At 52.8% G+C, this 27,256-nt stretch overlaps 2 protein-coding genes and 1 long non-coding RNA gene across 3 annotated transcripts in view; 2 read left to right on the forward strand and 1 right to left on the reverse strand.

Moving 5' to 3' along the window:
- PRMT8 (protein arginine methyltransferase 8) overlaps positions 1 to 27,256 on the forward strand; it is an 83,861-nt gene that overhangs the window by 48,950 nt on the left and 7,655 nt on the right. The window contains exons 5-8 of the mRNA XM_059934410.1: positions 12,502 to 12,644; positions 13,214 to 13,301; positions 20,207 to 20,322; positions 25,630 to 25,780. Of these exons, the coding sequence (XP_059790393.1) occupies positions 12,502 to 12,644; positions 13,214 to 13,301; positions 20,207 to 20,322; positions 25,630 to 25,780 (498 nt within the window). The remainder of the gene's footprint in view (positions 1 to 12,501; positions 12,645 to 13,213; positions 13,302 to 20,206; positions 20,323 to 25,629; positions 25,781 to 27,256) is intronic.
- LOC132372779 (forkhead box protein R1-like) lies at positions 10,409 to 11,038 on the forward strand. Its single transcript, XM_059934916.1, has one exon. The coding sequence runs from the start codon at positions 10,409 to 10,411 to the stop codon at positions 11,036 to 11,038; it is 630 nt and encodes a 209-aa protein (XP_059790899.1).
- Positions 13,442 to 15,392, reverse strand: LOC132372494 (uncharacterized). The gene is made up of 3 exons (XR_009505198.1): positions 15,325 to 15,392; positions 15,057 to 15,224; positions 13,442 to 13,521 (listed from the first exon to the last, which is right to left on the reverse strand). It is a non-coding gene; the product is annotated as an uncharacterized LOC132372494 (long non-coding RNA).

Raw genomic sequence — 27,256 nt, forward strand, 5'->3', positions numbered from 1 at the left:
AGCTGGAGTCTGAGTATAAAGATGTGTGCGTTCCCTTCCTTTCTTCTCCTCACTCCTTTCCCACGTGTTCGTGACATCCCTGGCCCCTCCCTCTGGGACCCATCTTGAACTCACTCACCCCTGCGAGGGTCCCCGATCAGAAGAATTTCTGTATCTCCAATCAGTCAGAGGGATGAGATTTAGTCCCCAGGACCTGTGCTGAGCGGGGCCAGATCACTCAGGGTTTATAAACTAGGAAAACAGGGTTGGACTTTTTTCCTAAGGATGATGAAGACTTTTTGAAGGATTGTAAGCAAGGGAGGCGCATTCTCTATGGTGAATGGGTTGGGATAGGCTGTAGGCATCAGAGTGCAGGTAGAGACTATTTCATAGCCCTGGGGGGAGGTTAGGCCTGTGGTGTGGCCAGGGTGGCAGCCGTGGAGGTGGGAAGAAGTGACCTCTTGGGCGATGCTGGGAAATAGAGGCCAGAGGACCCGCTGACGGACTGCCTGGGGCAAGAGAAACAAGACAGGAGCAGGGCTGGCTTTTTGCCTTGAGTAAGAGTGGATGGTGGAATGTTGAGTGACAGGAGGAGGAAGAAATCAAGGGTTCTCCTTGGCGTGGGTCAGGTTTGCGATCCCTGGGGAGATGCAGGTGGACGTGTAGAGTGAATCTGGAGTTGCAGGGAGGGTCAGGCTCTGTGGTTGGGGGTCTTCAGCGTATTGATGTTATTTAAAGCCCCAGAACAAGTTCCCTCAAGGATAATGTAGAGCTACAGGAGAGAAATGGGCCAAAGATGGAGCTCCAGCGCATTTCAACATTTGAAGGTCAAGCAGAGGAGAAGAGGCCAGCGAGAGGCAGAGAAGATACAGTCAGTGAGGTCAATGGACCTTTGGGAAAGAGGAGTAAAGGAGGAGGATGCCAAGGGATCCAGTAAGATAAGAACAGAGACGTGACCGTCGAATGATTGTGACCATGGAGGATACTGGGGTTCTTAACAGGCGCAGACTGGATGGAGGGTGGGGATGGAAGTCCAGGTAAGGTTGGTTAAGGAGAGACTGTGAAGGAAGGGCTATAAATAACTCCTTTTGCTGTGATGGGGAAACAGGAAAACGGAACTGTAGTGACAGGGAGAGATGAGGCCAAGGAAGGGAGTTGGTTTTTAAGGATAGGAGATATGAAAACATGTGTACGATCCCACTGTCCTGTAGATAGACAGAAAAAATTGCAGATTTGGGAAAAAGTAAATTCAGAAGCAAGGACTTTGAGAAGGTAAGAGGGGGTGGGATCCAGAGCACAGTGGAGGAGTGGGTCTTCTTGGAGAAGGGACAGCTTAGCCACAGTAACAGAGGGGACGTGGGGCGTGTGGGTCCGATGGAGGTGGGCTGCTGGAGGGAAGCTGGAGGGCTGCTGGATTTGTTGCTTCCATTTTCTCAAGGAAGAAAGAGGCCGTCGTTGGCGCGGGAGACGGGGAGGGGAGGGTGTGAGGGTTTTGGAGGGAGATGAGAAGTGATGGGATGGCCTTGCAGAGGGAGGGAGGGAGGGAGGGCTGGTGCGGGGGAGGGTCAGCGCCTGCTGGAGATGGCTGGACACAGACCTGCAGGGGCCCCGTCCTCCCTGGTGTGTGGTTGCTCCCGACCACGTTCAGCGGCTCTGATCGGAGTGGAGGGGAGGGCCAGCTGGATCTGGGCGCCGCTGGGGCCACAGTGGAGGGAGGGAGGGAGGGAGGAGCCAGTGGTTGATCTCAGTAATGGACCATGGAGTCTAAGCTGGGGGAGGAGGGAATGAGGGAGTGAGGGGCGGTGGTGGGCAAGTGATAGCGGGGAAGGGGCAGCGTGGAGGGGGCCGTGGGCAGAGTCCAGGCGTCCTTCCAGCCTGGGTAGGGGAAAACGTGGCTCACATCCCCCCGCCCCGACCTCCGGCTTGGCGTCCAGTCTCCCTTGGTTCGGGGGAGCAAGATGTCTCTGCACACTCGTTGAGAAAGTCCTTGACCTGGGCAGAAGGGACAGAGAGGGTACCTCTCGACTTGCCTACTAAAGATGGAGAAAGAAACCGGCCAATTCTTTCTCTACAAGGGAGACGGAGCCTGGCGTCCTCGTGTTTTCATCTGACCTCCCTCCCCCAACTCTGAGAAATACGGCAGGTGCTTCTGCCCACTTGAGAGATGTGGAGACTGAGGTTAGGAGACGTGGGGCAGAGCCTCTGCTCTCGGCTGCCGTTCCTGTGCTCTTTCCCAAAGGGTGTTTAGTTTGACAAGGAAGCACCGGGAGTGCCTGCCAATCCTGAAAGTGAAAGTTCAAACCTCTTAGGAGGGGAGGGTGTGTGCAAATACCTGTGGGATCAGATTCCTCTCAGAATTACTGAGTCTCGACCCTGGGGGCCCTCAGGAGCCTCCAGAGAATATTTGGATCCTCCCCTGCCTCTGCCCTGGTTTCACTGCCCAGTGATTCCTTCCCCCGGGGGTCTGTCCAGCTCCCTTACCCTGTATCTGTCCCTCTCGCTTCCAGCTCTTGGGGTCTGGTGGGCCAGCCTCCCTGGCTCATCTCGGTCCTCTGCAGAGGGTGATGGCCCTGCAGCCACAGGCGAGTGGGGACGGGCGCCCCAACGGGAGGAATCCCTGACCTCCGGGAGGGGAGGGGGCGGCACCCTCAGAGGCCCCTCTGGCTCACAGCTCGAGGTCCCTCCTCCCCTCCCCTGCCTCCAACTCTTGTAATTTTTTTATTCCCCTTCCTTTTTCTCTTTCCTCCTTTTCCTCTTCTTTCTTCTAACCTTCGGAATATCCCAGTTTACAGGAAAGGGGCAAATACAGCTGTTTTTTCCTCTGAGTCTGGGAGCAGGCTGTTGACACGATGCCCTGTCATCCCTAAACATGTTAGTGCGTGTTTCCTACAGACAAGGGCACTTCCTACGTAGCCACACGCAACCACCCAAATCGGGAGGCCAGCTCCCACCGCCGCCGAGGTCTCGTGCTCAGGCTGCAGCTGAGGCGGGCTTTCGATGCAATAGCATGGCCTTCTCGGCAAGAGGACTTGGTTCTGACCCGCCCACTGCACTTTGTTGTCCTGTCCTGGTTTCCTTCAAGCCGGAACCGTCAGACGCCCCTTAACCATCGTGGCCTTGATGCTTGACAACCACAGGCCAGTGTTCTGTGGGATGCCACTCAGTCTGGGGACGTGGGACACCGCCTCACGGCTGGATTCAGGTCACCCGTCCTGCAGGGATGCCTCGGACGTGATGCTGCATCCTCATGGCATGCTGGATGGCGTCCTCGCAGTGTACATGCGTCCTGTTGCGACGGCGTTTGCCTTGATCCCTGGCCTGGGTTATGTCCGCCAGCCTTCTCCCCCTTCATTAGTGATTAGTAAGGTTTTCTGGGAGAGGTACTTTGAACCGTGGAAATATTTCCTTCCTCCCCGTTAATTTCCTCTCTTATTCGATCGGTTATAACTGTTAGTGTCAGTACTTAACTCTGGTGCTCAAATTCTCCCTGACTTGGTCCCTGGGAGCACCTTCGAGCTGCCGCTATGTCCTGCCCATGTACCCCCTTCACTTTGCGTGAGCTTTCTTATCTTCTGGCACAAATGTCCCAGGCTCATGTCGTACTTTCCACGTCTCTGTTCTAGAATCAGCCATTTCCCTGCGGAGTCTTGAATCCTTTTAGTGGACAATGGCTTTTAGAAATGAGGACATGGGGCTAGGTGTGCCCCTTGATTTTAGGGTGTTGAGGCTCCCAGACTGTCTCCGTGGGAAAAATTTGTGTGTGCGCTCACATATGCTCACGTCTGTGGTGTCACGTATGTGGACACGCGTTGACGTAATGCATGTTTCCGCATCTATGCGCATTGGCCAGGACGCCTTCATGTGATACCCCTGCTTCTAATTCAGCACCTCGGGGTTTCCTCTCATCTTTCCCCCTTTTCCATGTGATTCTGTCCTCTGACAGTGAAACCCTGGCTCTCATCCTTCTTAATATGTTTACGTACTGGGTCAGTCCCCGTGTGTAAACAGTCGCCCACTGTCACCACCTCCTGCCCAAGCACCTGCCACCCTGTGCTGGGCTCCGACCCCCATGCCGGCCAGCCCCCCGCATGACCACCTCGTCTCTGGGCTCAGGCTCCGGTGGGTGGAGTCAGGCTGCCTCGGCACACAGGCCCCCCCCAGCCGGGTCCCTCCAAGGGACCTCAGATACCCCCTGGCCTGTCGTGTGCCAGTGGCATCTGGTTTGCTCAGCCCGCCTCATGACTCCCGGAGGGAATCATTCCCTGCTCTATATTTTGATGGCTCACACTTGATTCTGCGCTAAGGAGGTGACGGCCCAGGAGGGACAAAGTGTTGTCCCAGGCGAATAGCCACCCCCGTGCCCCGTGCCTGTCCTACTCCTCACACCGTCCTGGGGGCCTTTTCAAGGCAAAGCCACCTCTATTTCTTCTTCCCCGGGGGGAGCAACAGGTGGGTGGAGCTGGCAAGACCCCCGGGGCCCTGTCCTCGGCCCTAGCTCGCTCTGCCTTGGCACGTGTACTAGAAAGAGGACAGCTTGGCTTCCATGGAAATGCTTTTGAAACGCTGCAACAGCCAATTGTGTGGGTCTCGGGAGCGTAGGTGTAGAGACATAAATAACAACCCAGGACATAAAATACCTGCTACCCAGAATCAATCAATCTCCCTCCCTCTCCACCTCCGTACGGCTCCCGGGATGGGTTTGTTCCCAGGCCGACGCACACCTCCACGCAGCCACCTGCAGACGTGCCGCCTTCACGTGGCTCCTGCCGCCGAGAGGCCCGCACATGTGCTCAGACTATCCTCTTGCACTTCAGCACCGACAGCTCCCATTTCCTCTCTTTCCCTGCCCAGGAGACCAGTGGGCTGCCGGGATGCTTAGGAATGCGGGTTCATTTGTGAAAGGTGACAGAGGAGCTCAGGGATTGAGACAATTTTTTAGTTCTAGAGAAAACATTATAATCCATTTACTCTTCAGAAAAGTAAAGGGAATAGTTGATGCCTCCTTTCTCTTCTTCTGCCCTGGGGCATCAGTGCCATAGATGGAGAGGCCTGAGAAGAACACGATGCACAGGGAGGCGGTAGGAGGAAGGGCCTTCGCCAGGTGGCTCCCCGTGGAGGAGACACCTCCATGCCCAGCTTGCAGGGTTCCTGGGGGATTAGATAGAATGCATGTGAGGCGCCTCGTACCACAGGCATTAACTGTAGGTCCTTCCTACATAAAGGAATGACCTTTATGTAGGAAGGACCTACAGTTCTGCACTTTGCTCATTCCTGGCCACTCGCCCCAAGCCTCTTATAGACGATGCTTGAGTTCTCCGTTCCTGTGACATCCCTCCATGCTTGCAGCCGTCCAGTCCTGGGGTGAGTCCCCGGATGGGGACCCCACTACCAGCCGCCTGGGGCTGTGACCGTTCGAAGCACTTCCTTCCACTGAGGTGGAACCTGCCTTCCTGCAGCCTGACCGATGCTCTGTGTCGTCGCTTGGGGACCACAGAGAATGAAGGGGGGCGCCCCTTCACCTGGCAGCCCTTCTCCCACAGATCCAGGAGACACACCCCCAGTTCCCTCACACTTTGCTTTGGTTTCAGCCCCCTTCTCCTCTGGCCATGCTTCAGTGTCCCTCTCACCCCGCCCAAGGACCCAGCCAGGCGGCTGGAGGGGCCCAGATGCCGCCCTGCTAACATCTCTGGCTTGCTTAGCAGCTGTGGGGAACACCGTGCCACGCTGGCGCTGAGCTGGCATCAGCCACGATCTGCAATTTACCCTCACGTGGCTGCGAGCAGCAGCTCCTAACCTGTGTCCGGTCTGTGGACGCTTTGCGTCCAAACTGAGAATCACACTTTACATTCACATCAAACCTCACGTTGTTAGATTTCCTTACAAACTACTTGGTCCTTCCTTACAAACTACTTGGACCCCCCAGAGCCTTACTCTTTGGGGGTCACTGTTCTCTGCGTGGTGTCGTCTACACACTGATAGGAGCCCTGGGGGAGTGGGGCAGCTCCCATGGGCTGGTCCGGTTCAGCTCTGAATCAGCACCCTTGAATACAGTCGGGGAGCAGCTGTGAATCCACACAATCATTAGTCAGCTTCCCCGCCCTGAGGCCGTGGAGGGGGTGCCTTGTCAGACCCCTGTGGAAGGCTGGCACGGTGGTTAAGAGCTCTGGCCGGTTCACACTCAGCTCCGGCAGATCAGTTTGTGATCTTGGATACCCAACCTCCTGTGCCTCCGTTTCCGGCTCTGTGAAATGGGAATAATAGTGGTACGGACCACAGAGGGTCATTGTGAGCCGTACATAGTTACCGTATGTAAAATCACGGCGCGCTGGGGCCCATAGTTAAATTTTCAGTGAATTTGTGGAACGGATGCGGGCATTTTTGTGGCTTGAAATTGGCCACAGTGGGAGTATTTACACGGAGAAATCAGCAGATGCTACAAATCAGGGCTTCTTTCCTGGAGAGCCCAATGGTTAAGTGTCTCTCAGCACAGCCCTTCGTAAAACACAACAGTGTACGATGTGCAGTTAGCAGCTAATAAATGTTAGCTATTGTTATGATTATTTCATTCATTAACTTGACTAATAGCCCTGTCCAAAGAAGGCATGAGATTAATCAGATATAATTGTTTTTAATGAACCTGTACTAGTGGCTCCTGGCAATGGCTGCTTTCCTAACTGATCAGAAGCAGCCCGTGAATAATCTGAGGAGTGGGTTTTGTGCACCACTCCGGGGGACGGGGGGAGTCGTCAGCCACCCTCCGGGCCCTGCTCCAGGTGCTGCGGAGTTGGCAGAGGACGGCACAGACCAGGTCTTTGCTCTTGTGATGCTTTCTGTCTCAGGGAGGGGACAGGCACAAAAGCAAGTGGACACACAACATCACAATAGAATTACAAACAGTGATGCGCTTTGGAAGGACAGGATGGAGGAGTGGAGAAAACTGGGGGTTCTGCTTTGGGTGGGGTGGTCGCCCAGGCATGCCAGACCCGACTCACACCGCCCGGCGAGAGGTTCTCTCCCAGCCCTGCTGCCGGTGACGTCACGGGTGAGCCGGAATTGGGTGCGGTGGGAGCATTTACACTGCTGACAGCGGTGGGTAACCGGGTCGTGATTCTATCCGCTCGCAGATGCAGGACAGGGGTCTCAGGGAGCTTGGTGACGTGTACCAGGCTGCATGACAGGCCTAGGTTTTGGCTCCCCTTTTGACGTCCCAAACTCTGCTCCTCTCATCAGACAAATGGAACAATAAAACCAACCACACACGTCCACACACGTTCCCATGAAGATGATCGAGGTAACATATGTGAAATCACTCTGCCAGCTGCTAGTCAAATGCTACTGGTGTTTTGCTCTCAGAATTAGGACTAGTTTGAAGATCTTTTGTCTCTGAAGCCAGTACCCTCTTTTGAAAATTGCTTATTCATCCATCCATCCACTCGGTGAGGATTTCAGTGAGGAGTCAAGGGCTCTGCTCCGTCCTGTAACTAGGAAGCTGAAGTAGACAATGGAGAGGAGGGGATCAGAGGCTGGAGGTGGGTCAGGCCCTCAGGAGGGGTGTGCAGCCGGCTCTGTGTCGCCCAGATAGGCGTGTGGGTCACGTGGCTTTGGTGCCACGGGGGCGGGGGGTGGCGGCATCGGGGCGGCGCCACGGCCCAGTAACTCGCTCCCTGCCCTCACGCTCACGACCCTCATGCCCATTCTTCTGTGGCACAGGGTCTGCTCTGCGAGCCAGGGAGGGGCCTGCAACGGGGACACCATGAACTTCGGGCTCTGTGGGGTCAGCTGATTCTGATGAACACAGTAGGGGCCCAAAGGAGATGGGTCTGGGCTGATTTTTTCTTTTTTTTAACTTATTTATTTATTTATTTATTCTTGGCTGTGTTGGGTCTTCGTTTCTGTGCGAGGGCTTTCTCTAGTTGCGGCGAGCGGGGGCCCCTCTTCATCAAGGTGCGCGGGCCTCTCACTATCGCGGCCTCTCTTGTTGCGGAGCACAGGCTCCAGACGCGCAGGCTCAGTGGTTGTGGCTCACGGGCCCAGTTGCTTCACGGCATGTGGGATCCTCCCAGACCAGGGCTCGAACCCGTGTCCCCTGCATTGGCAGGCAGATTCTCAACCACTGCACCACCAGGGAAGCCCTGATTTTTTTTTTTTTAAAGTCAAACGAGTGACCAGGAATCAGAGTGACTACATTTCTGTAATAATCACTCAAGACAAAAAGAAAAAAGATCCCACTGAAAACAACCCCCCAAAATATCTGGGTGTCTAATTTGAGAACTTGAAGTTACAGGGGAAAATCTCCCAGGTTAGAGTTCATGGGTCCCCATTGTACACGTACGTATGACACATCCTTCTAAAACTTACCAGCCAGGGTCCTGTCACAGCTGGTTGAACAAAATTTCATCATCCTTATGGAACAGAAACAAGGCTCCAGAGGGTGACTTCAGTGCCATCCCGAGAAGTGACACAGTCTTAATGATGTGGGATCCAGATTGGGAGTGGGGTTCTGCAGCCGGTAGCTAATCAGAGCCTAAATTTCAGTGGCTAAGATCCCCCTTGAAAAGGTTTGCCATGGAGACGAGATGCCCGGGGCTGCATGTGCCCACACAGGCTTCAGAGACAACCCAATGCCCTCACTTGGTTGCCATCAACCCCACCACAAGAGGCAGCATTTTGCAGATTGGAAACTTACATCGGGGAGTTTCAGTGGTTGCTAGTGGCGACTATGGAAAACAGGAAGAATATCCCTGATGATTCAGGGGGGCGATTGTATTTGGGTCCATAGAGACAATGTAGCCTCTTTTTCAAAAATCAGGATTGAGGAACTGCTGCAATTTAGAGTCAGACTGGACAGAAGGCACTGCTTCTTCATTGATGTCAGCCGTCTCCACTGGCAAACTTCGCAGAATGCCTTACACATGCTCAATACATATTTGAAGACTCAAAGCATGTTGGAGCTGCAAAGTATCTTAGGGATTTCTAGGTTCAATCTCTCTCCCTTTTTACCCCGATAAGGAAATTGAGGAAAAGAGGGGAGGAACTATTTGATGGAGGTTACTTGTCAGATGGAACGAGAATATAAGTTATCTGCCTCCAGGACCCAAGCATAAGGTTGTGAAGGTTGGGCACTGCACAAAAGCACCTGGACAAGGCGATGAAAGGGGTCTGGAATCCAGGCCACAGCTGGACTGAAGGGAGGTGTGCATTTTTCCTTTCACAAAGGGCCCATCTACTCAACAAGCCAAGTTGGGGGGGGTCATGCCTGCGCCCAGAAATATTTGGATGCAGAAGGGTGATAAATGGACAGAGGTCTAGGCTGTTCAGCATTGTAGGGAGTTAATTGATTCCTTCTGCCTTTGATAGGCAGAAACTGTGATTTTTGCTGTTCTGTGATCCACTGCACCTATGATCTATCTTCTATCTATCTATCTATCTATCTATCATCTATATCTATCTATCTATCATCTACATCTATCATCTGTATCTATCTATCATCTATATCTATCATCTATCATCTACATCTATCATCTATATCTATCTATTATCTACATCTATCATCTATATCTATCTATCATCTACATCTATCATCTATATCTATCTATCATCTACATCTATCATCTATATCTATCTATCATCTACATCTATCTATCATCTACATCTATCTATCTATCATCTATATCTATCTATCTACCTACCATCTACCTGCCATCTGTTGTATCCATGTTGATCAGGGTAAGCAGCTAATGGGTAGCAGGGCTAGTGCAGGAACAGCCTGCACACTCGCTGGGGGGCACCCGAGGAATATTCTGTACATTCCTGTCTGTTGGGCTGGGTTAGAAGTTCTTGTCCTCCTCTGCTTCCCACGGTCTATGGAGTACTGTCTATGGAATCACGGGCGAGCCTTGTCCTAGGCACCCAGAGTGGAGGCCATGGGGCACCAGAGGCAGGAGAAAACATCTTCCTGGGCCTCAGGGAGGTCGTGATTAATGCAGGAGGAGGGACCGACCCATAGCCCCGCAGTCACGTGCAGACATTACGGAAGAGCCTTCAAGAGATGTGCAAAGAGAAAGAAAACACTTTCAAATGTTTACAAAAATAAGACAAACCAGGCTTTGCGTGCAAATGATTAGGCAGGTGGATCCGGCATATATCTGCCAGTGCTTTTTCGGAATAGGAACTAAGTTAGGTACTCTATTTGCATTTTCAAAAATCCCGTGCTTTGTCCCCTTGTGGATGATCCTTCTGCATCCTGGGTCCTGCTCTAGCTTGAGTTCCTGCCCTTGGGTCTCCAGCCCCCGAGGAGCAGAGCTTTGACAGCCCCCTCCCCTTCCGAGCCTTTTGGTGAAGACTAGCCCTTCCTACTCTTGCTTCCCAGGGGCAGGGCTTGTGCGCAGGAAGCAGGAGGACCACGCAAGCCGGGGGGTGATCAGGGCCAATGTGCCCTCAGCCACCCCCAAAAGAAGAAGACTTTGCCAAGTGCCCAGAGGCCACAGTGGTGGAGTCGCCATCACTTTCTGGAGACCAGTATCCCCCTCGGAAGCGGTTTGCCTCTTCCCCCAGCAACTGGGAGCTCACAGAGGAGGAGGAGGCTGAGGAACAGGATGGCAGCTCCGCGGTGGCTCTCCCATCCCCTCACAAAAGGGCCCCGCTCCAGAGTCGGAGGCTTCGGCAAGCCAGCAGCCAGGAGGGGAGGCTCTGGTCCCGGCCCCCTCTCAATTACTTCCACCTAATTGCACTGGCATTAAGAAACGGTTCCCCCTGTGGCCTCAACGTGCAACAGATCTACAGTTTCACTCGACAACATTTCCCCTTTTTCTGGACGGCTCCTGAAGGCTGGAAGAATACCGGGCGTCACGATCTCTGCTTCCGAGACAGCTTTGAGAAAGTGCCGGTCGGCATGCAGGGTGGCGCCGGCACACGGCCCCGATCCTGCCTCTGGAAGTTGACCGACGAGGTGCACCGCCGCTTTGCAGAGGAGGCCCGCGCCTCGGCCGCCACTCGGCTGGAAAGTATCCAACAGTGCATGAGCCAGCCAGATGTGATGCCCTCCCTCTTCGACCTTTAGTTCCACAAACCAACCGTCAGCCCGTGCCTTATTAAAGTTATCTGCAGCAAAAAAAAAAAAGAGAACCCCACTTTGTGCCCAAAGTGCCTGACTACTACTCCTTCCAGAGGGGCCTTATCTGATTAAGCTTTGATTAAACACCACGCCCTGGAGAGCAAATTAGACACTACTGATGGGCACCCCAGCACCATCCACTGTGAGGGCGGGGAGTAAAGCCGGTAACCTAAGTGCCCTTTGCCGTCTAGGAGTCTGTCATCCACATTAATTTTCAGGAAACTCAGATTCAGGGCAGAGGTGGTGTTTTCCTTTGTTTTTTACTCCTGAGTACAGGCCATTGTTTAGTTTTCCCAGAAAAGCTCAGGCATGGGGTGGTTTTTTTCAGAGGATGGTGCAGACAGAGTTTCCTTCCAGAGGAAAGGTTCTGATGGGACCAGCCAACCAATACATCACCCTGTGTCAATTGCACAGCCCGTGGCATCTAAGATAGCTTTTGCTCTGAATGCAAAACGAGATTCCAAAACTCTGTGTATGTCTACGTCAAATGATCAAAAACTCAACTGAGAAGTTTCTCCTGTCACAGAGGGATGGGTCTTGGAAGGGACTCAGGAACAGAGGCCGTTTAGAGAAGGGCCTTTGTCCTGATCTTACCCCCTTTACCTCTCCATGGGCCGGTCACCAAGGAGACGGTGCCAGATAATGCTTGCCTTCTCTAGAGCCCCAACTGCGAGCCTGCACTTCACCTGTGACATTTCATTACATCAGTACAACCTCCCACTATGTAGATATCACTTCCCCTGGTTGTTCTCTGGGGAACTGGAGTTCGGGTGGGTCAAGTAACTTGCGGAAAGTCATACAGCTAGTAATGAGAAGATCCAGCACTTAAACCCAGGTTTCCTGAGTGCGAAGCCCATGCTCTTGTCAAAACACCAAACTTCCTTCCTCTCCAGCTCTAGATGGGCACCCCCTGAGGCTGAGCCCGGGCTGTGAACAGATACAAGGGTAGGAGAGGCAGCCTCTCTTCCTGCTGTGGGTTTGAAGCATCGCGGTAGCCTGACATGGGGTGGGGACGCCGATGAGTGTGAGAGTCGCTGCTTATCGGACCCGGGCTCTGTTTGCACGGTCATCATTTAACCCCTCTAAGCCTCAGTTTCCTTAAAGAGGAGAATAAGAATAGAGGGTTTACTTCAAAGACTCGCTGGACGATGACAGGACAGGTGCCTGTCTTGGGCTTAGCACAGTGCCAGGTACATAGCAACTGCGCAGTACGTTTTAGGGGGAACATGCAAAGAGTTTTCAATCCTCTTAGGGTAAACTAGCTTGGTGAAGGGGGAGATATGCCACCTCCTAGAAGGAGAGTCAGAACAGCGCTGACGCCTGTAGATGGATGGGGTCCTGATGTGGGGTGTTCACGGCTCCCGGTCAGGGTGCCCGAAAAGCGTGGCCGTGGGGTTCTTATTTTCCAGTCATCACCATATTCAAGGGGAAGGTGGAGGAGGTGGAGCTGCCCGTGGAGAAGGTGGACATCATCATCAGCGAGTGGATGGGCTACTGTCTGTTCTATGAATCGATGCTCAACACCGTCATCTTCGCCAGGGACAAGTGGCTGGTGAGCCTGCCGCGTGCCGCCCCTCCGCTGCTCTGCCGGCCGCCGCGCTGCTCTGCCCTACCGCCTGCAGCCTAGGAAGAACACAGCCACCGCTTCCAGGCCCCTCTCTTTAAGCTAGATTTGCTTCTGGGGCCAGAATGAGCTTTCTTAGGTCTAACCTTGGCCTCTTTTGGTATAATTGACACCCATTCTTTGCTGTCCAAAGTCCGTGCCGGTCAACAAGTGCTAGGGACTTGCATGACTGCCAGAGAGCCCAGCGTGCTTTTGACCTTGGCTTCTCCAGGCTCAAAAGTTAAAACATCTTCCACCGTCCCTCACTGGACATGCCTTTGCCCCTCCCCATGTGTCCCATTGACCCCACCTCGGCCCCTTGAGTTTTCCCATGTACCAAAGTCAAAAGTGAGCTTCCCTGCCCAACCCTAGTCCCGGCCAAGGTGACAGACAGTCTGCTGAGTGAGAAATCCTGGCAAGGGGGTGCCTGTCTGGTGACTCGATGTGCAGTTCAAAAATGTGATGTCTTTGTCAGGTGAATAGATTACGAGACCCATTTCTCCACAATTCATCAACAGAAACCTGGAGGGCTTATGTTTCCAGACCGGGCAGCATTGTACGTGGTAGCAATTGAGGACAGACAATACAAGGACTTCAAAATCCACTGTAAGTCACCTTCTGATTGGCTGTTGGGCTTTTTTATTTACTTATTTTCGCGCGTTTGGGGTGGAAAACGCTTCAGAGGGCCGAGGATGTGCGGCTGCTCTCGCGGACACACCTGCTGTGCCTCTGGAGTTTACCTGTGACGCTTTCTGGATTCTTCTCTCTGGATGTTTTCCCCTGGTCCCAAGAGTGGGGTTCTACAGAGAGGAAATAAGCAGCGCGGCTGGTGGGAGATAAAGCGGGGAGAGAATGAACACAGTGCGAATGGAAAATGAACCAAGCAGCAGAAGCCGAGTTTTTGCAGAGCTTTCCGGGGGGCTGGAAGCTGTTAAGGGTCACTTATCCCCAGCGTCCACACAGGGGCAGGGACCGCGGGGTCTCCAGCCAGGCCAGTCGTTTTTGAACCCTGCTTTTGTACCCTTCAAACTTTTCAGCATAATACTGATTCTCCTTCACATTAAGTAAAATACGGGGAGAGATGGGGGCTGGGCATGTAGGTGTCGGGGGCAGGCAGGGGACTTATCCGCACCTGTGTTCATTATGCCTCATCAGCTGAAAACGTGTTCTCTTAGAAAAAAGCCCCCCAGATGCTCCAACGTTTTATCTGGTCCCCAAAGGGTTGTTGTGTTCTATTTCATTTAAAGGGTATCCATTCTCTGTGACCCAAACCTGGTTCTCCGCGAGATTAAACGGATTATGTTTTCATAAGGTTTAGAGACAGCTGTGTGTCCTCAGCCAGAACTAAAACGACCAAGGGGCAAAGGCCCCCCACACTCAAGCGGGCACGTGTGCGATGCAACCAAAGCACGAGCAGAAATTCCAAACGGTCTAATGGGCTCTGCAGATCTGGGTTTCAGCCCCTGCAGTGCTAAACCCCCTTGGCAAGACTACCTACAGTGGAGGGGTTCCCAGACGGAACAGATGGGCCTCCTGCCCCCAGAGGCGGGGCCTCCAGAGTTCAACAAAGTCTTGTGCCATCTAATCATCGTTCGTGCTGCTGGCGATACCACAGCTGGGCTGTGCCACAGCATGAGTGCATCTGTGTGTGTGTTCACACCCTTCTGGAAATATAAACTCAGAGCATGAAGTTCAGAGACGGGTTCAGGAGAAGACAGAAATGGGATGATTGTCTGAGGCTCTGTGCCCTATGCCTACAGCCCTTCTGGCATCATTTCCAACATTCGATAAACAATGAGAGGTAGGGGGGCCGAGGTTAGATGATCCTGCTGTGAAGTTGGCCAGCCCTGGCTTCACATCCTATGGATGACCGTGAGCAAATTACCTAACATCTCCGAGACTTGGTCGAGATGAAATCCCCAATCCTGTAGACTTGCCACAAGGATTAAGTGAGGTGATATATAGTAAGGGACGTGAGAGTTCTTGGTGCTGCATGCACCAGCCTGGTCTCCAAGTGTATCACTAAACCCCTTCCTGCTCATGGCTCTGGCCCCCGGGCCTCACTGCCAAGCTTGTTGGCCTCCAGTGGCTCAGAATCTAGGACAGATGTGCCCTCCTGATAAGTTTCAGAAAGAGCTCAACAGTGAATGTTGATCAAATGCATATATAAATAGGACATATTTTGCCCTGGAGCTGCGTGGTAATGCTGTTTTTGGAGTTCTTGCCGTAACTGTATAAATCGTGTTTGGGGGAGAACATTCAGGCCCATTCTTTGTTCTCACGTGCACTAAATACTGATTGAGCTCCGACCCTCGACACAGCTCTTTAAGGAACTTCCTCATGGTTTAAAAGCAAACATACCTCACCCTCCTCCTTGCCTGGATCATGGACCTTGGGCTCACGCATCTTGCAGTGAGGACTGGACCAGTCCCGACAGGCGCTGGGGCACTGGCCGCTACTCAGGTACCAGCCCAGGACTGGAGACCATGGGGTGGAGTCTTGTCCTGCCCATTGCAATGTTCAAACCTTCTGAAAAAGAAAAGAAAATTAAAAGTCAGCCCCATTTTTTCTTGTGGAATCTCTGTAGCCTGTCAACACCACTCCCCCCAAAACGAAAAATCAAACACACCTTTAAATTTTATTTAACATATTCTCAAGTTTTCTATTTAAACGTTTTCTTTTTTAATGCCCTGTTTCTGTTTTTAGTGAAGGAAGCAAGCCCATTTAGAAATCTGTTTTAAATAAACAGGGATTTTGATTGCTCTGAGCTCTTAATCAAGAGTGAAAGCATAAAGGTTAATGATTGTCAAGGGAACAATTGTAAGCAAATTCCAGTTGGCTCAAGAACCAGCTAAAAAAGAAAAATCTTCAAGTGGGGCAGGAGAGGGAGACACGCCCAGTCCCTTGCAGAAAGGAAATTAAGAAAACAGTTTCTCCCCTTCCCTCCCCCCTTCTCCTCCCCTCCCCTCCTTTCTCAACCACGTGCAACGCGGGAACACCAGCATGAGTGAAATACAGAACCTGCCCTCAATTTGCTCACCGACTACTAGAGAACACACAGAAAGAGAGACATGATTGTCATGTACGAGGCTCACAGCACATATTTTGTTGAGTGAATGAATGAGAAAGTAAATGAAGGAATAGAAGTAAACCAGCAGACAGATGTGCAAGGTGGACGGTTTAACCCTGAGAGAGGGGCAATCATTAAAATTTTTTTTTACTCTGGGGATTTCTAGAATCTCAGAATTGGAAGGAAATTTGGTAGATATTCTATTTGATTTTTTTGCCCTGTACATGAATCTAGAACCTGCTGAGGGTCAGAGGATGGGCACCAGCTTCCCCACCGACGAGAAGATGACAAGGAACCCCTCGTGTAGATTCGGTGGTGCCTGTAGCTGAAGGGTTGAAGGGCAGAACCTCTTGGAGGGCTCAGATGCTCTCCATGGGTTTCCCTTCCACCACCACCCCGACATCCAGAGTTCTATTTCTAGCCTATTTTACGCAAGGAGCTGACTTTGATCTAAGAGCCTAAAGTGTATTAAACTATTATACCCACCTTCCTTTCTGTCTAGAGGAGAAGCTGTAAGTGGCACCTGGTGGCACTTGCTCTGATTTTCTCTGAGGCAGTCCCATTTGCCCTAGCAGGGAAGCTCAAATTACTTGGGCCAGGGAAGGGAGGGATTATGTAGCTACAGGTCTCTCCAATGAAGAGTGAAATTTGTTTTCTGGTCTTTCATATTCCTGTCTTTGTTTTCAGGTTTATTATTTCCTCTGATATATCCATTCTGCTCATAAGCCCATTGGAAGAATTCTTCATCTCTGATACTGTGATTTTCACTTCCAGCATTTCCATTGGCTCTTTTTTATAGTTCCCATCTCACGGATGAAATTCTTCATCTGTTCATGCATGTTTTTTCCATTAGATTCTTTAAAAAAAAAAAATAGGCAGTCTCTCTCTACAGGTTACATTCTTTTTTAAAAAAAATTTATTATTTATTTTTTGGCTGCGTTGGGTTTTCTTTGCTGTGCGCGGGCTTTCTCTAGTTGCGGCGAGCGGGGGCTACTCTTTGTTGCGGTGTGCGGGCTTCTCATTGAGGTGGCTTCTCTTGTTGTGGAGCACAGGCTCTAGGTGCGTGGGCTTCAGTAGTTGCAGCACTCGGACTCAGTAGTTGCAGTGCATGGGCTCAGTAGTTGTGGCTCGCGGGCTCTAGAGCACAGGCTCAGTAGTTGTGGTGCATGGGCTTAGTCGCTCCGTGGCATGTGGGATCTTCCTGGACCTGGGATCAAACCCGTGTCCCCTGCACTGGTAGGCTGATTCTTAACCACTGCGCCACCAGGGAAGTCCCTCCATTAGATTCTTTAAAATATTTATTACAGGTACTTGAACGTCTCTGTTAGATAATCCCAACACCTGATCTCTGAGTCTGTTTCTATTGACTATTTTTTCTTTTGGTGATAGGTCATATTTTTCTTTCTTTTCCATGTGTCTTGTAATTTTTATTAATGCTGGACCTTGTGAGTAATGCTGGACAGTAGAGACAGATACATAATTTATGCCCAGAGAAGAGCATGCCTTTTCCTCTTCCAGGCCATTAAAGTGGGAATTTTAGTCTATCTGGTCTGTAGTTATGGTAGGTCTGGGCTTTGTTGCTGCTTTAGTAACATTCATTGCACCATAGCATGGTCCTTTTCAAGAGTTTGTTTTAATACATAAACTAAACTTCACAGGTCCTTCTGATGTTATTTTTTTTAATCCCCAGAAAATTAATTACAATATTTCCTGGTGGCTGATGACCCTCACCCCGCCATTCACTCATTCAATAGACAAGACAGAATTACAACAAAAGATTAATGTGCTTGATGTCTATCCTCTCCCATCCCTGCCTCGCATATGGTAAAGAAGCTAATGGGAAATGAATAGTCAGCAGAAAGGAGAGAAAAAAATCTAATGTCCTGGCTGATCGGTCATTGAATAACTGCAAGTGGGGCAGTCTGGCTGGGGAGATAAGACACGAATTAACCCCTAAGAAGATAACTAAAACACGAGGCATTGTGAAGCAGGGCAGGCTTAAAAGTTTGGGAATACATTCCAATTAAAAAAGCCTTATCCGTGGACCTCTACTGTGCCAGATGCTCTGCTGTAGGTGCTGAGGATACAGGAGGAGAGGGCCCATGGTTGCGAGTCGTTGGGGAAGGTGTCACAATGGCCATTTGAGACTTCAAGTCCATTTGAAAATTGGACTGGAAGGGACTTCGAAAATCATTTAGCCCAAGGATTTCTAACTGGTTGGAATTGCCTATGTAGACGTGAAAATTCCAGCTCACTGGGGCACAAATCTGGAGATTCTGATTCAGTAGGTCTGGTTGTGGTCCAGGAATCTGTATTTTAAAGAGTGTCCCAGATGATTCTGGAACACAGAACCACTGAACCAAACTCCTCACTTTACAAAACAAGCCAGAGATAAGGGGACTGATCTGCCACGGTCACACAGCTTGGATGGTGGCAAAGCCAGAGCGCAAACCACATAACGACAGCAACAATTGTGTATCAAGGGCTTTCTATGGGCCAGGCACTGTCTTATGTACTTTACATAAATTATCACATTTATTCCTCTTAACAACTCTATAGAGTAACTATCATGATCGTCATTTCCATTTTAAAGAAGAAACCAACTCTTTGGGAGGTTAAATTCCTGCCTAGAGTTGCACAGCAAATAAACAGCAGAGCCCAGATTTGAAGCCCAAAGCCCAGAACTTTAACCATTACCCACATAGACTCCTAGATATCTGCCTAACTTTTTCACTGAACCTTAACTTAAAGCAGGGCCGGGAGAGGGAAAGAGCAGGTACGTGGCTGCAGGTCTCTTGAGAAGGGGTTTTAAACAAAGGCGGTGTGTTTTGGTGTGCATGTTCTATCTGGGTGAGCATGGACAGCTATTTCCAGATTCTAGAAGGAGGTCTTCTCTGAAGCATGTGCTGTTGACACACTTCCCCAAACATAGGTAGGTTCAGTTGGGACTTTGGCACCAGCCTCGTGTATATAATGGGATCTGACTGGCATCTTATCCTCAAGCCAGAATTTCACAAGTGCGCACCCTCTGGGAGATGGTTATTTTCTCGGCCTCCTCTCCCCGAGGAAGGTCTTTGTGTGCCCTTGAAAAGAATCTGAGTAAAAAGAGCACAGCTTTCCCCGATCATTCACACCTCCCTCCTCCCACCCCCCTCTCCTAAACACGTGCAGGCTCATGCGTTCCCTAAGGTACCATTTGTTTGGTGAACATTTAAAAAAAATTTAATCCTGTAAGATTTTAGAGAAAAGCGTCTCTACTGCAGTGTATTTCTAAACCCCTCTGAATAAATGGTCAAGTGAGATTTCAGATGGCCAGTAACTAAAGACTCCGCTCAGGCACGCTCTGAGCTGTGGGGAGAGCAAATGGCTTTCCTGGTTGCTCTCACGACTGAGTCAGTGCAGCTGAAGGATTAGGACCCAAGCCGGGTTTGAGCCCCAGCTCCACGGTTTCCCTGCTGTGGGATATTGGGCCAGATACTGCCTGTGAGCCGGGTGCCAGCTTCTGCAAGCCCCTGTTCTCTCACCTGTCGTACGGAGGTATCCTCACGAGGTTGCTGGGGAGATTCAGTGAAGGGTCTGGCCAGGGCTAGGTGATCAGTCAATGATTACCATCATTTAAGGGTGATCTTGGACCACCAGACCTGCATTCATTTACTCTCCAACCCTGCATCCTGAATACGTCCCCTGCTTAAAGCATCTTGTGAACAGCCCCAAGGGGCCAAGGAGCACTGTGGGGGTGCTTTGTGCCCCAACGGGGGGATATGTCTTATGAGATGGATCCTTAGTGAGAACATCATGGCGTGTGAGAAAGTCAAGGCCTCTCCTGGACCACCCCTGCCCCTGCCCCTGCCCCTCATTTTTTCAGCTGAGAAAATGGAGGTTCAGAGAGGTTAGGAAATTTGCACAAGGGCCTGGCCAGTCGGTGGTGGTGCTGGCATTCAGACTGCAGCCTGTTTCACTGAAAGCCCACGTTTCTTTCTGCCGCTTGAGAGGTTCAGCTGGCGGGGATGGGAGGAGGGAAAGAGATGGGCCTTGTAGGTGTGGAGAACGAATGGAACAAAGGCTCCGGGGTAGAAATGTGGACGGCAGAGGAGAGAGTTCGTAGGGGACTCTGAGGCTCAGAGAGGGGGCAGGAGAGCAGGTACAGGAGAATCAGGAATTTGGGTTCTAGTCCTGACCCTGTGGGAATCTGGCTGTGTGACCTTGGAGAAGTTTCTCAGCCTCTCTGAGCTTTACTTTTCCTAACCCTAAAGCGGGACCTGTACAAGCGAGATGGTGTGAATGAGCGTCTGGCACATTGCAAAGCTCTCCACCAGGCAAGCAACTCTCCTGTCCTCAGGCAGGGGAACACAAGCTGCCCCCCACTCTCTAGGACTCAGGAGGGTCGGGAGACTTCTGGGGGTCCCGCTGCCAGCCCTCACTCCTCGCTCTGTTCCCGCAGGGTGGGAGAATGTCTATGGCTTTGACATGACCTGCATCCGGGACGTTGCCATGAAGGAGCCCCTGGTGGACATCGTGGACCCAAAGCAAGTGGTGACCAATGCCTGTTTAATAAAGGTCTGCAGACGCTTCTTGCTCGGGCCTGGGTGTGCGGGGACCTTGCTGTGCCACCTGGACCCTTGGGCCTAGAGTAAAGGCCACGCCAGCTCCTGCAGGGCCCCAAGCTGTGAGGCAAGGTCACCTTGGCCAGAGCCTCCGGCAGCCCATGGTGACCCGTCAAAGCCGGCACTGTCACTGAGCAGAGCTGGGGCGAGAGAGCCACTGGACTCCACGTGGCACAGGTGGGGGGTGGTCGGTGCGTGTCGCTTGGTGCTGTGAGGGGGGGAGGGGTGTCGGGTGGGCTTGGAGGAGCATCAGAGGGAGGACATCCTGGAGGCTCAGGTCGGGGGAAGCCCCTCCATTCCGAGGGGGCCGGCCTCTCAGGCACGAAGTCCCACACCCCAACCCGCTGTGTAAGCAGCCTCACGCCCGCCCCTCTAAGCACACCTGTGACCCGGCCGCGCGAGGCCCCCCTCCTCCTGAGTGCCCTTGCTGGTACGGGCCCTCACGGCCTGTCCTCCGAGGCTTTCTTCAGCGCAGACGGAGAACAGCTTGCCGGCATCCTCCGCAGACCAGTCCTTACCCAGTGCGTTCTTATCGCTAACTATCCAGACGTGCCGAACTTGCCAGGGTACAGATCAAAGCCCCCCCGAGACCTCCCCTCCCTTCCAGCCCCACACTCCTCCTAGAGGCAACTGCTGTCCACAGGATGAGCTGATCTTTCCAACCCTTTTTCTAAGTATCTGCATTTACATATGCTAATTTATCTTCATTTACATATGCTAATCTATCCTGTCCAACGATGGAACACTCTTGGTATTTCACTGCTTTTTTTAAAGTCTAGAAAGACATCAGTCTCATAGGCTTCGAGTTAATGTTTTAATCGAAGAATCTGGATTCACTGTGTCAGCTGTCGTCAGCCCTCCCAGCCCTCATCTTGCTGAGGCACACCTGCCTGCCCTGGTCCTGTGCACATCACTGCTTTTTCGGGAACGCTGGGGGGACGCGACGGGGAAGAGCCCAGGGGTGAGGGGAGGTTTCTGCAGGACTGATGCAAACGGCTGCTTTGTCCAGGTGAGAACAGTCCCTCGTCCCTGGTCACAGTCTTCCTGAGAAGAAACGCAAGCCTTGTCACCATGGCATTTAAAAGGGACCTCAGAGGACAGATAAAACTAGATGTACCTCGTACAGGTCCCATCAGATAGACACCGCCTCCCTTTTGGAACATCCTGCCTGAGGATTCTGGCTCCAAGTCTAAGCCTTGGCCTCGCACCGAAGGGTTTTGCTGCTTCTTAACTCGGCCCTTTCTGAGTCCAGGCAGGGTTGATGAGGAGCAAACGTCCTTTTATTTCTTCCCACCAGCCCCTCTGTCCCCGAAGCCTCTCTCTCTGGCTTCCCAAACAAGATCCAGTAAAGTACACCCCAAATAACTCACCCATAGTGCAAAACATTGCTGCCAATATTGTAGTATGAGTAGAAATCTCCTGGTGCAACTGACTGCCAAAATGACGCACGGCAGCTGTATGGAACCGATAGGCGTCTGCCCATGGTGGCGTGGGGATAAGATTCCTTCAATGTGCTTGGGCCCTGGGTCGCTCTCTGCCCCTGCCCTGCAGGTGTGGCCACGGCCCTTGTGCACGTCCATGGCTGGTCCCAGACTGGCCTGCTCTGTCCCCACCTCCTTCCTCTCCCCCTCCAGCCAGGAACAGGCAAGGGTCTCTCCTTGGTTACACCTGAGTGCAGCCTGGGACTGTGGGTATGGGGGCGCTGGAGCTCTGGGCCCTTCATGCCTGTCACCTTTCTTCCTGAGCTCTGAGAAGGGCAAGGACGGCTGTGTTTGCTTCTGCCACCAGGAGAGCCGTCCGTCAGCTCTCGCTAATGTGCTCAGCACCATCTTCCTGGGGAAAACACTTGCCCTTCTTCACACACTTAATTGCTATTTTCATCGCTATTAACGTTGCGGCTTGTGACACTTTATTATAATTAAGACTCTGTTTTGACCAGACTTCTGCTCTGAGACATCCATTTGTAACATGATGTAGTGATGGGGACAGCATCGGCCGGGGCTCCTCTGAGTCACCGATGCCTGCGGAGCCCTGCGCCTGGTGGGGCGGCCTGAGGCCGAACCAGGGGTCTCGCTGGGGTCTCAGAGAGGCTGCGGCGGCTGCTGAAAGAGAAAGCCTTCTGGCAAAGGGATCAGGGCTCTGGGGGTCAGGATAATGCGTCTGCCTCTGGACACTTTGGGCCTGAGAGGAGGGAGGGCCCTGACCAGAGGCCTCTGTGTCTCTGAGGCCCAGCCACAGCTGAGTCACCCGCACAGGCTGCCTGTCCCCACCCCAGAGACCAGCAGTCTCCTCCCTCGCGCCCATTCGAATGCAGATCATACTTTCAGCCTGGACGGTTTTTGTTCCTTCAGAGGCCCCTATTAAGATGCAAATGTCCGTAGGACCTAGAGAACGCTGTCAGGGCATTGGGGGCTGACATTGGTATCTGAGACCCTATAGAGACGGAGTCCCTGATAGAGGGGGTGTTTCTGTGTGTGTGTGCGCGTGTGCAGGTGCACCATTGCTCTGTGCACGCTGAGAGTGGTGAAGAAGCGAGCGGAGGACAGAGGAGAAAGGAACCAGGTCCAGAGGAGTCACGGGGTCTACTTCCCAGGTCTCTCTCTGAGTCCAGGCCAAGAGGCTTGAATATTTTTAGGTAAACCATAGAAAGTCTTGGAAGGCTTTAGATCCAGGGAGTGGCATAGTGTGAATGCGTCTCAGAGAGATTAGTTGGTTGGTCTGAAGGAGAGGCCTGGGGAGGGGATGGAAAGGAGAGTCCTCAGGCAGGGAGACAGTTTTAGGAGAAGAGTGATGAGTGTCAGGGGTTACATCGCTCACTGAGGGCGCACAGACCATAATGTCCAGACCCCGCGTCTAAAGGGTTCCAGTCTAATGGTGGGGACAGGGGCAGAGGTGGTGAGACCCCTGAGATGAGCCAGAAGCAGGGTGGAAAGACCTGGCGAGGCCCGTGGCAGAGGGCGCCTGAGAGAAAGGGACAGGGACCTTGGAAGGAGCCTGGAGCCTGGCGGGCTGGCCCCAGTGGAGAAGGAGAGGAAACGTCAGTGAGTGTAGACAGCGTGAGCCCAGCCCAGTGGACCCTGCCAAAGCCCTTAACAAAATCACAGTTAAGCACTGCTGCTCTAAGAGTTTTGGGGCTGGAGGGACCTGCAGACACGTGGCCGAGAGGGATGGCAAACGTCATAAGCTGACAGGTACTGGAGCTAAAAAGATTTCCCCAACGGGGGCAATGGCCCAAACTAACAGGGTGACGTGTAATGAAGGACCCTCCCCCCTGCACTCGGGTCCCAGAAAAAAGGATTATGCGAGGGATGTTGTGGGGAGGGGCTTGGCCAGGGGGAGCCGGCAGAGTGCGCTTTGAGGTCAGAGGCTGCTAGAAGTGAGTGGGTCCCAAACCAGGAGGGTGAAGGCGTCAGACGTCATGACTCAGGAGAGGCAGTTTATGCTGGAGAAGGAAAGGTTTAGGGGACCCACGTGAGCAGGAACGGGCGTTGGCTTGTTCCGTGGGTGGAAGTTACAGAGGCTGGTGTGGGCCCTGCTCGCTAGTTCTGAAGCAGGACCTACTGACTGGAGACATGGGGAAGGATTGGCCACCTGGAAGGCGGTGAGTGCGTCCTCCCAGGGGGGTTGCAGGAGCCCACGGCGGCCACTACCTGGGGATGCTCCCCAGGGCTCTTGCATTCTCGGGGCAAAAGGAGACTGGCTTTCTAACCCCATCGAATTCTGCACGCCTGACCCGGGCTCACAGGGACCTTTAGTCCTGTTCCCCGTCCTTGGGCTCACAGGGACCTTTAGTCCTGTTCCCCGTCCTTGGGCTCACAGGGACCTTTAGTCCTGTTCCCCGTCCTTGGGCTCACAGGGACCTTTAGTCCTGTTCCCCGTCCTTGGGCTTGCATCTGAAGTGATGTCACCGACTTCGAGGGCTCCCACAGTCCCCTGCACCTGCAGCCCCACCCTCTTCCCAACCGACAGGTCAGAGGCTGTCACAGCTGCCAGCCCGCACCGTGACAAGGCTCTGGGCTGGCTGGTTGCCTTCACCTCGCCTGCGCCTCTGCCCACTGCCCTCCTGTGGGGACAGGACTTGGCTTTGAAGCCCCCAGGATGCTTTGCATCAGGTTTTCCTTTATTCATCCTAGAAACGTGTGGAGATAAAAGTCTCTGTCTCTTCGCTGCTCTTGTTTCCCCACCCGGAGACCCCTCTCTCCTGGTCATTCCCAACATCTTGCATCATCCGGGTCTCAGGGGCGCCCCTGGGAACCGTTCCAGGCACACAGGTGTCTGTGTGGCCCGTACAGAGCTTTCAGGACAGAGGTCTCTGCCATACAGCCCGGCAGTGGGAGGTTCTTCCTTAGAGCTCACTGAAGGCGGTCTGGATGCCTACCGGGCCTTGGAAGGTTTGCTCGGTCTCGCTGGAGGCGGCCAATGACAGGTCAGCATCCTTCACGCAGAAAGAACAGCACGTTGCAAACCATTGTTCATTACTCCTGCTCCCACGCAAGATTGATTTCCAGCCACTTCCCAGCTGAAACTGTTAGAATTATTAGTTCCTTGTGTTGTCCATTCCTAGCTAGAACTGAAAAATTCTCACCTCTTATTTCCCCCTTTCATTTTTTTTAACTGTCCGGGCTTGTGATAAATGGTCAGCCGACTTCCCCAGGCTCAGTCCGTGACTGTGTGGGCTCGGTCCTCACCCCTGAGATAATACTCCGTACCTCGTATTGCTGGGAAAGGAGTAGTCGGGTCTGCCGGAATCTGGGAGGGCTTGACAGAGCACACGCTGCTGCTTTGATTCAGTGGGTCTGGGATGCCCTCCCCTCCCCTCCCCACCCCTTGGAACTTGCCCCCCCGCGATGCTGATGCTGTCCTCCAGGGACCACACCGTGAGAACAGCTAGACGCACCAGTGATGCCGAGGTGGACGGCTCTGAGGATATCTGGGTTGGGTTTACGGCTGCTCTCATTCGCCCTCCTCTCCTCTCCCCTCCCCCGTATCAGCACTCATCCCCGGCAGATTTACCTTCCTAATTCTGCTGTCCTCAGGCTCTGACTCAAATCTGTTTGCAGCGTTGCCTTAGCGGACCCCACCCTAGAAAGGATGGAGGAGGTCATGGGGAGGGGGGGTGGGTGGGCCTGGGAAGCCCCCCCAAGAGCCATGACGCCCTGGGGAGTCTGCCATCCATAGTGTCCCCGGGGAATGAAGCTGAGGACGGCCCAGACCCGGCGGAGGCACTAAGGGTCCGCGTTCTCTCTTCTCTGGGCTGCAGGAGGTGGACATCTACACGGTGAAGACGGAGGAACTGTCCTTCACATCCGCCTTCTGCCTGCAGATACAGCGCAATGACTACGTCCACGCCCTGGTCACCTATTTCAATATCGAATTTACCAAGTGCCACAAAAAAATGGGGTTTTCCACAGGTGAGCCTTCCGCTGGCCTTCCAGACCCTCCTGGCCTCGTGCCAAGGCTCTGTGGGACGTGACCTCCCCGGCCTGGACGTGGGGCAAGGGCCGGGGGCATCAGCCAGGGGCCCTCACTCGGCACCTCCTAAGCCTCTCCAGCCCTGGAGGAATCGCACGTCCCCAGGGTTTTGGCTGCCCGAGGAGAAGGTAAAACACTTGTGGCTGGAGTGGGCAGAGCTTGAGAGCAAGTGTCGGGTGGGGAGAGGCAGGCGTGGAGGCCACCTTTCAAATGCACGTTTGTTCACTTAGTGTTTCCCGAGCACCTTCTGTGTGGGTGGAGGATACGGAGGGGAACAAGATCTCTCTCTGTCCGCTGCCACGCCTCATGACAGGTTCAGCGTCTGCTCCCCTAGGCTGCAACCTGTCTCTATGTCTCCCTCCTGTCTTCCCAGCTTCTGCCCATCTTCATTAAGTCCCTGACATGCTCCAAACTCCTTCAGAGGTGCCTCATTGCCTGTAGCAGATTAGCCCAGATTGCTCCGCCTGGTAAATGGCAGGGGGTTGGTGCCCTGCCCGGCCCCATCCCACTTCCCCAGCCTCATCTCTCAGCACCCCACCCCTTCGCTGCTGCTCACGCAGCCCAGCACGCGCTGGCCCTGCAGCTCTCTGCACCCAGGCGTCTTCAGCCCCTTGGCCGTGGCCTCTGCACGCCCCAACCCCTCGTCCATCCAGGGGACAGGAGGGTCTTCTGTCAGATTTGTCTCCTTCCCTCCTGTATTTGTCTGCTGGGGCCACTGTAACCAAGTATTCCTCGTGGTTCTGGAGGCCTCTGGAGTTTTCTCCTGAGGCCTCTCTCCTTGGCTTGCCAACGGCCGCCTTCTCGCCATGTCTTCACATGGTCCTTCCTCTGTCCTCATCCCTGGTGTCTCTGTGAGTGTCCTAATCTCCTTGCTCTACGAGGGCACCAGCCAGATTGGATGAGGGCCCACACTAAGGGCCTCGTTTTAACTAAAGACATGCTCTCCAAATACGTTCATATTCTGAGGTCCCGGGGGTCAGGGCTCCAGCACATGAATTCTGGGGGGAGATGATTCAGCCTATGGCAACTCCCCCATCCCTCTCCTCACCTGGCCACCTCCGGCTCAGGCTGCATCTCTCAACTCAGGTATTATGATCCCCTCCTTCCCTCTAGGGTCAAGGTTAGGCCTCCTTCTCGGGGCTCCCTAACATCCTGTGCTTACGTCTGTCATGGCCACGCTTAAAGTGATACGGGTGCAGTCTAACAAAAAGATAACAAAAGGGTATAAAAAGGGGCATAAAGAGTTAAGGAAAAAGACCTCTCCCCCATCCATCCCAATCCCATGCCTGAGAGGCATATTTGTTAACGATTTATTTCGTAGCCTTCCAAAAAATTTCAGTGGTGCACAAGCAACTACATACCTATATACACTTTTTTTTTCTTTTTAATTTGAAATAATTATAGACTCACAAGAA

The sequence above is a fragment of the Balaenoptera ricei genome, chromosome 10, assembly GCF_028023285.1.
Source record: "Balaenoptera ricei isolate mBalRic1 chromosome 10, mBalRic1.hap2, whole genome shotgun sequence".
Lineage (NCBI taxonomy): Eukaryota > Metazoa > Chordata > Mammalia > Artiodactyla > Balaenopteridae > Balaenoptera > Balaenoptera ricei.

Coding starts and splice junctions, on each gene's coding strand:
- LOC132372779 (XM_059934916.1), top strand. CDS start 10,409: ATGTGCCCTCAGCCACCCCCAAAAGAAGAAGACTTTGCCAAGTGCCCA.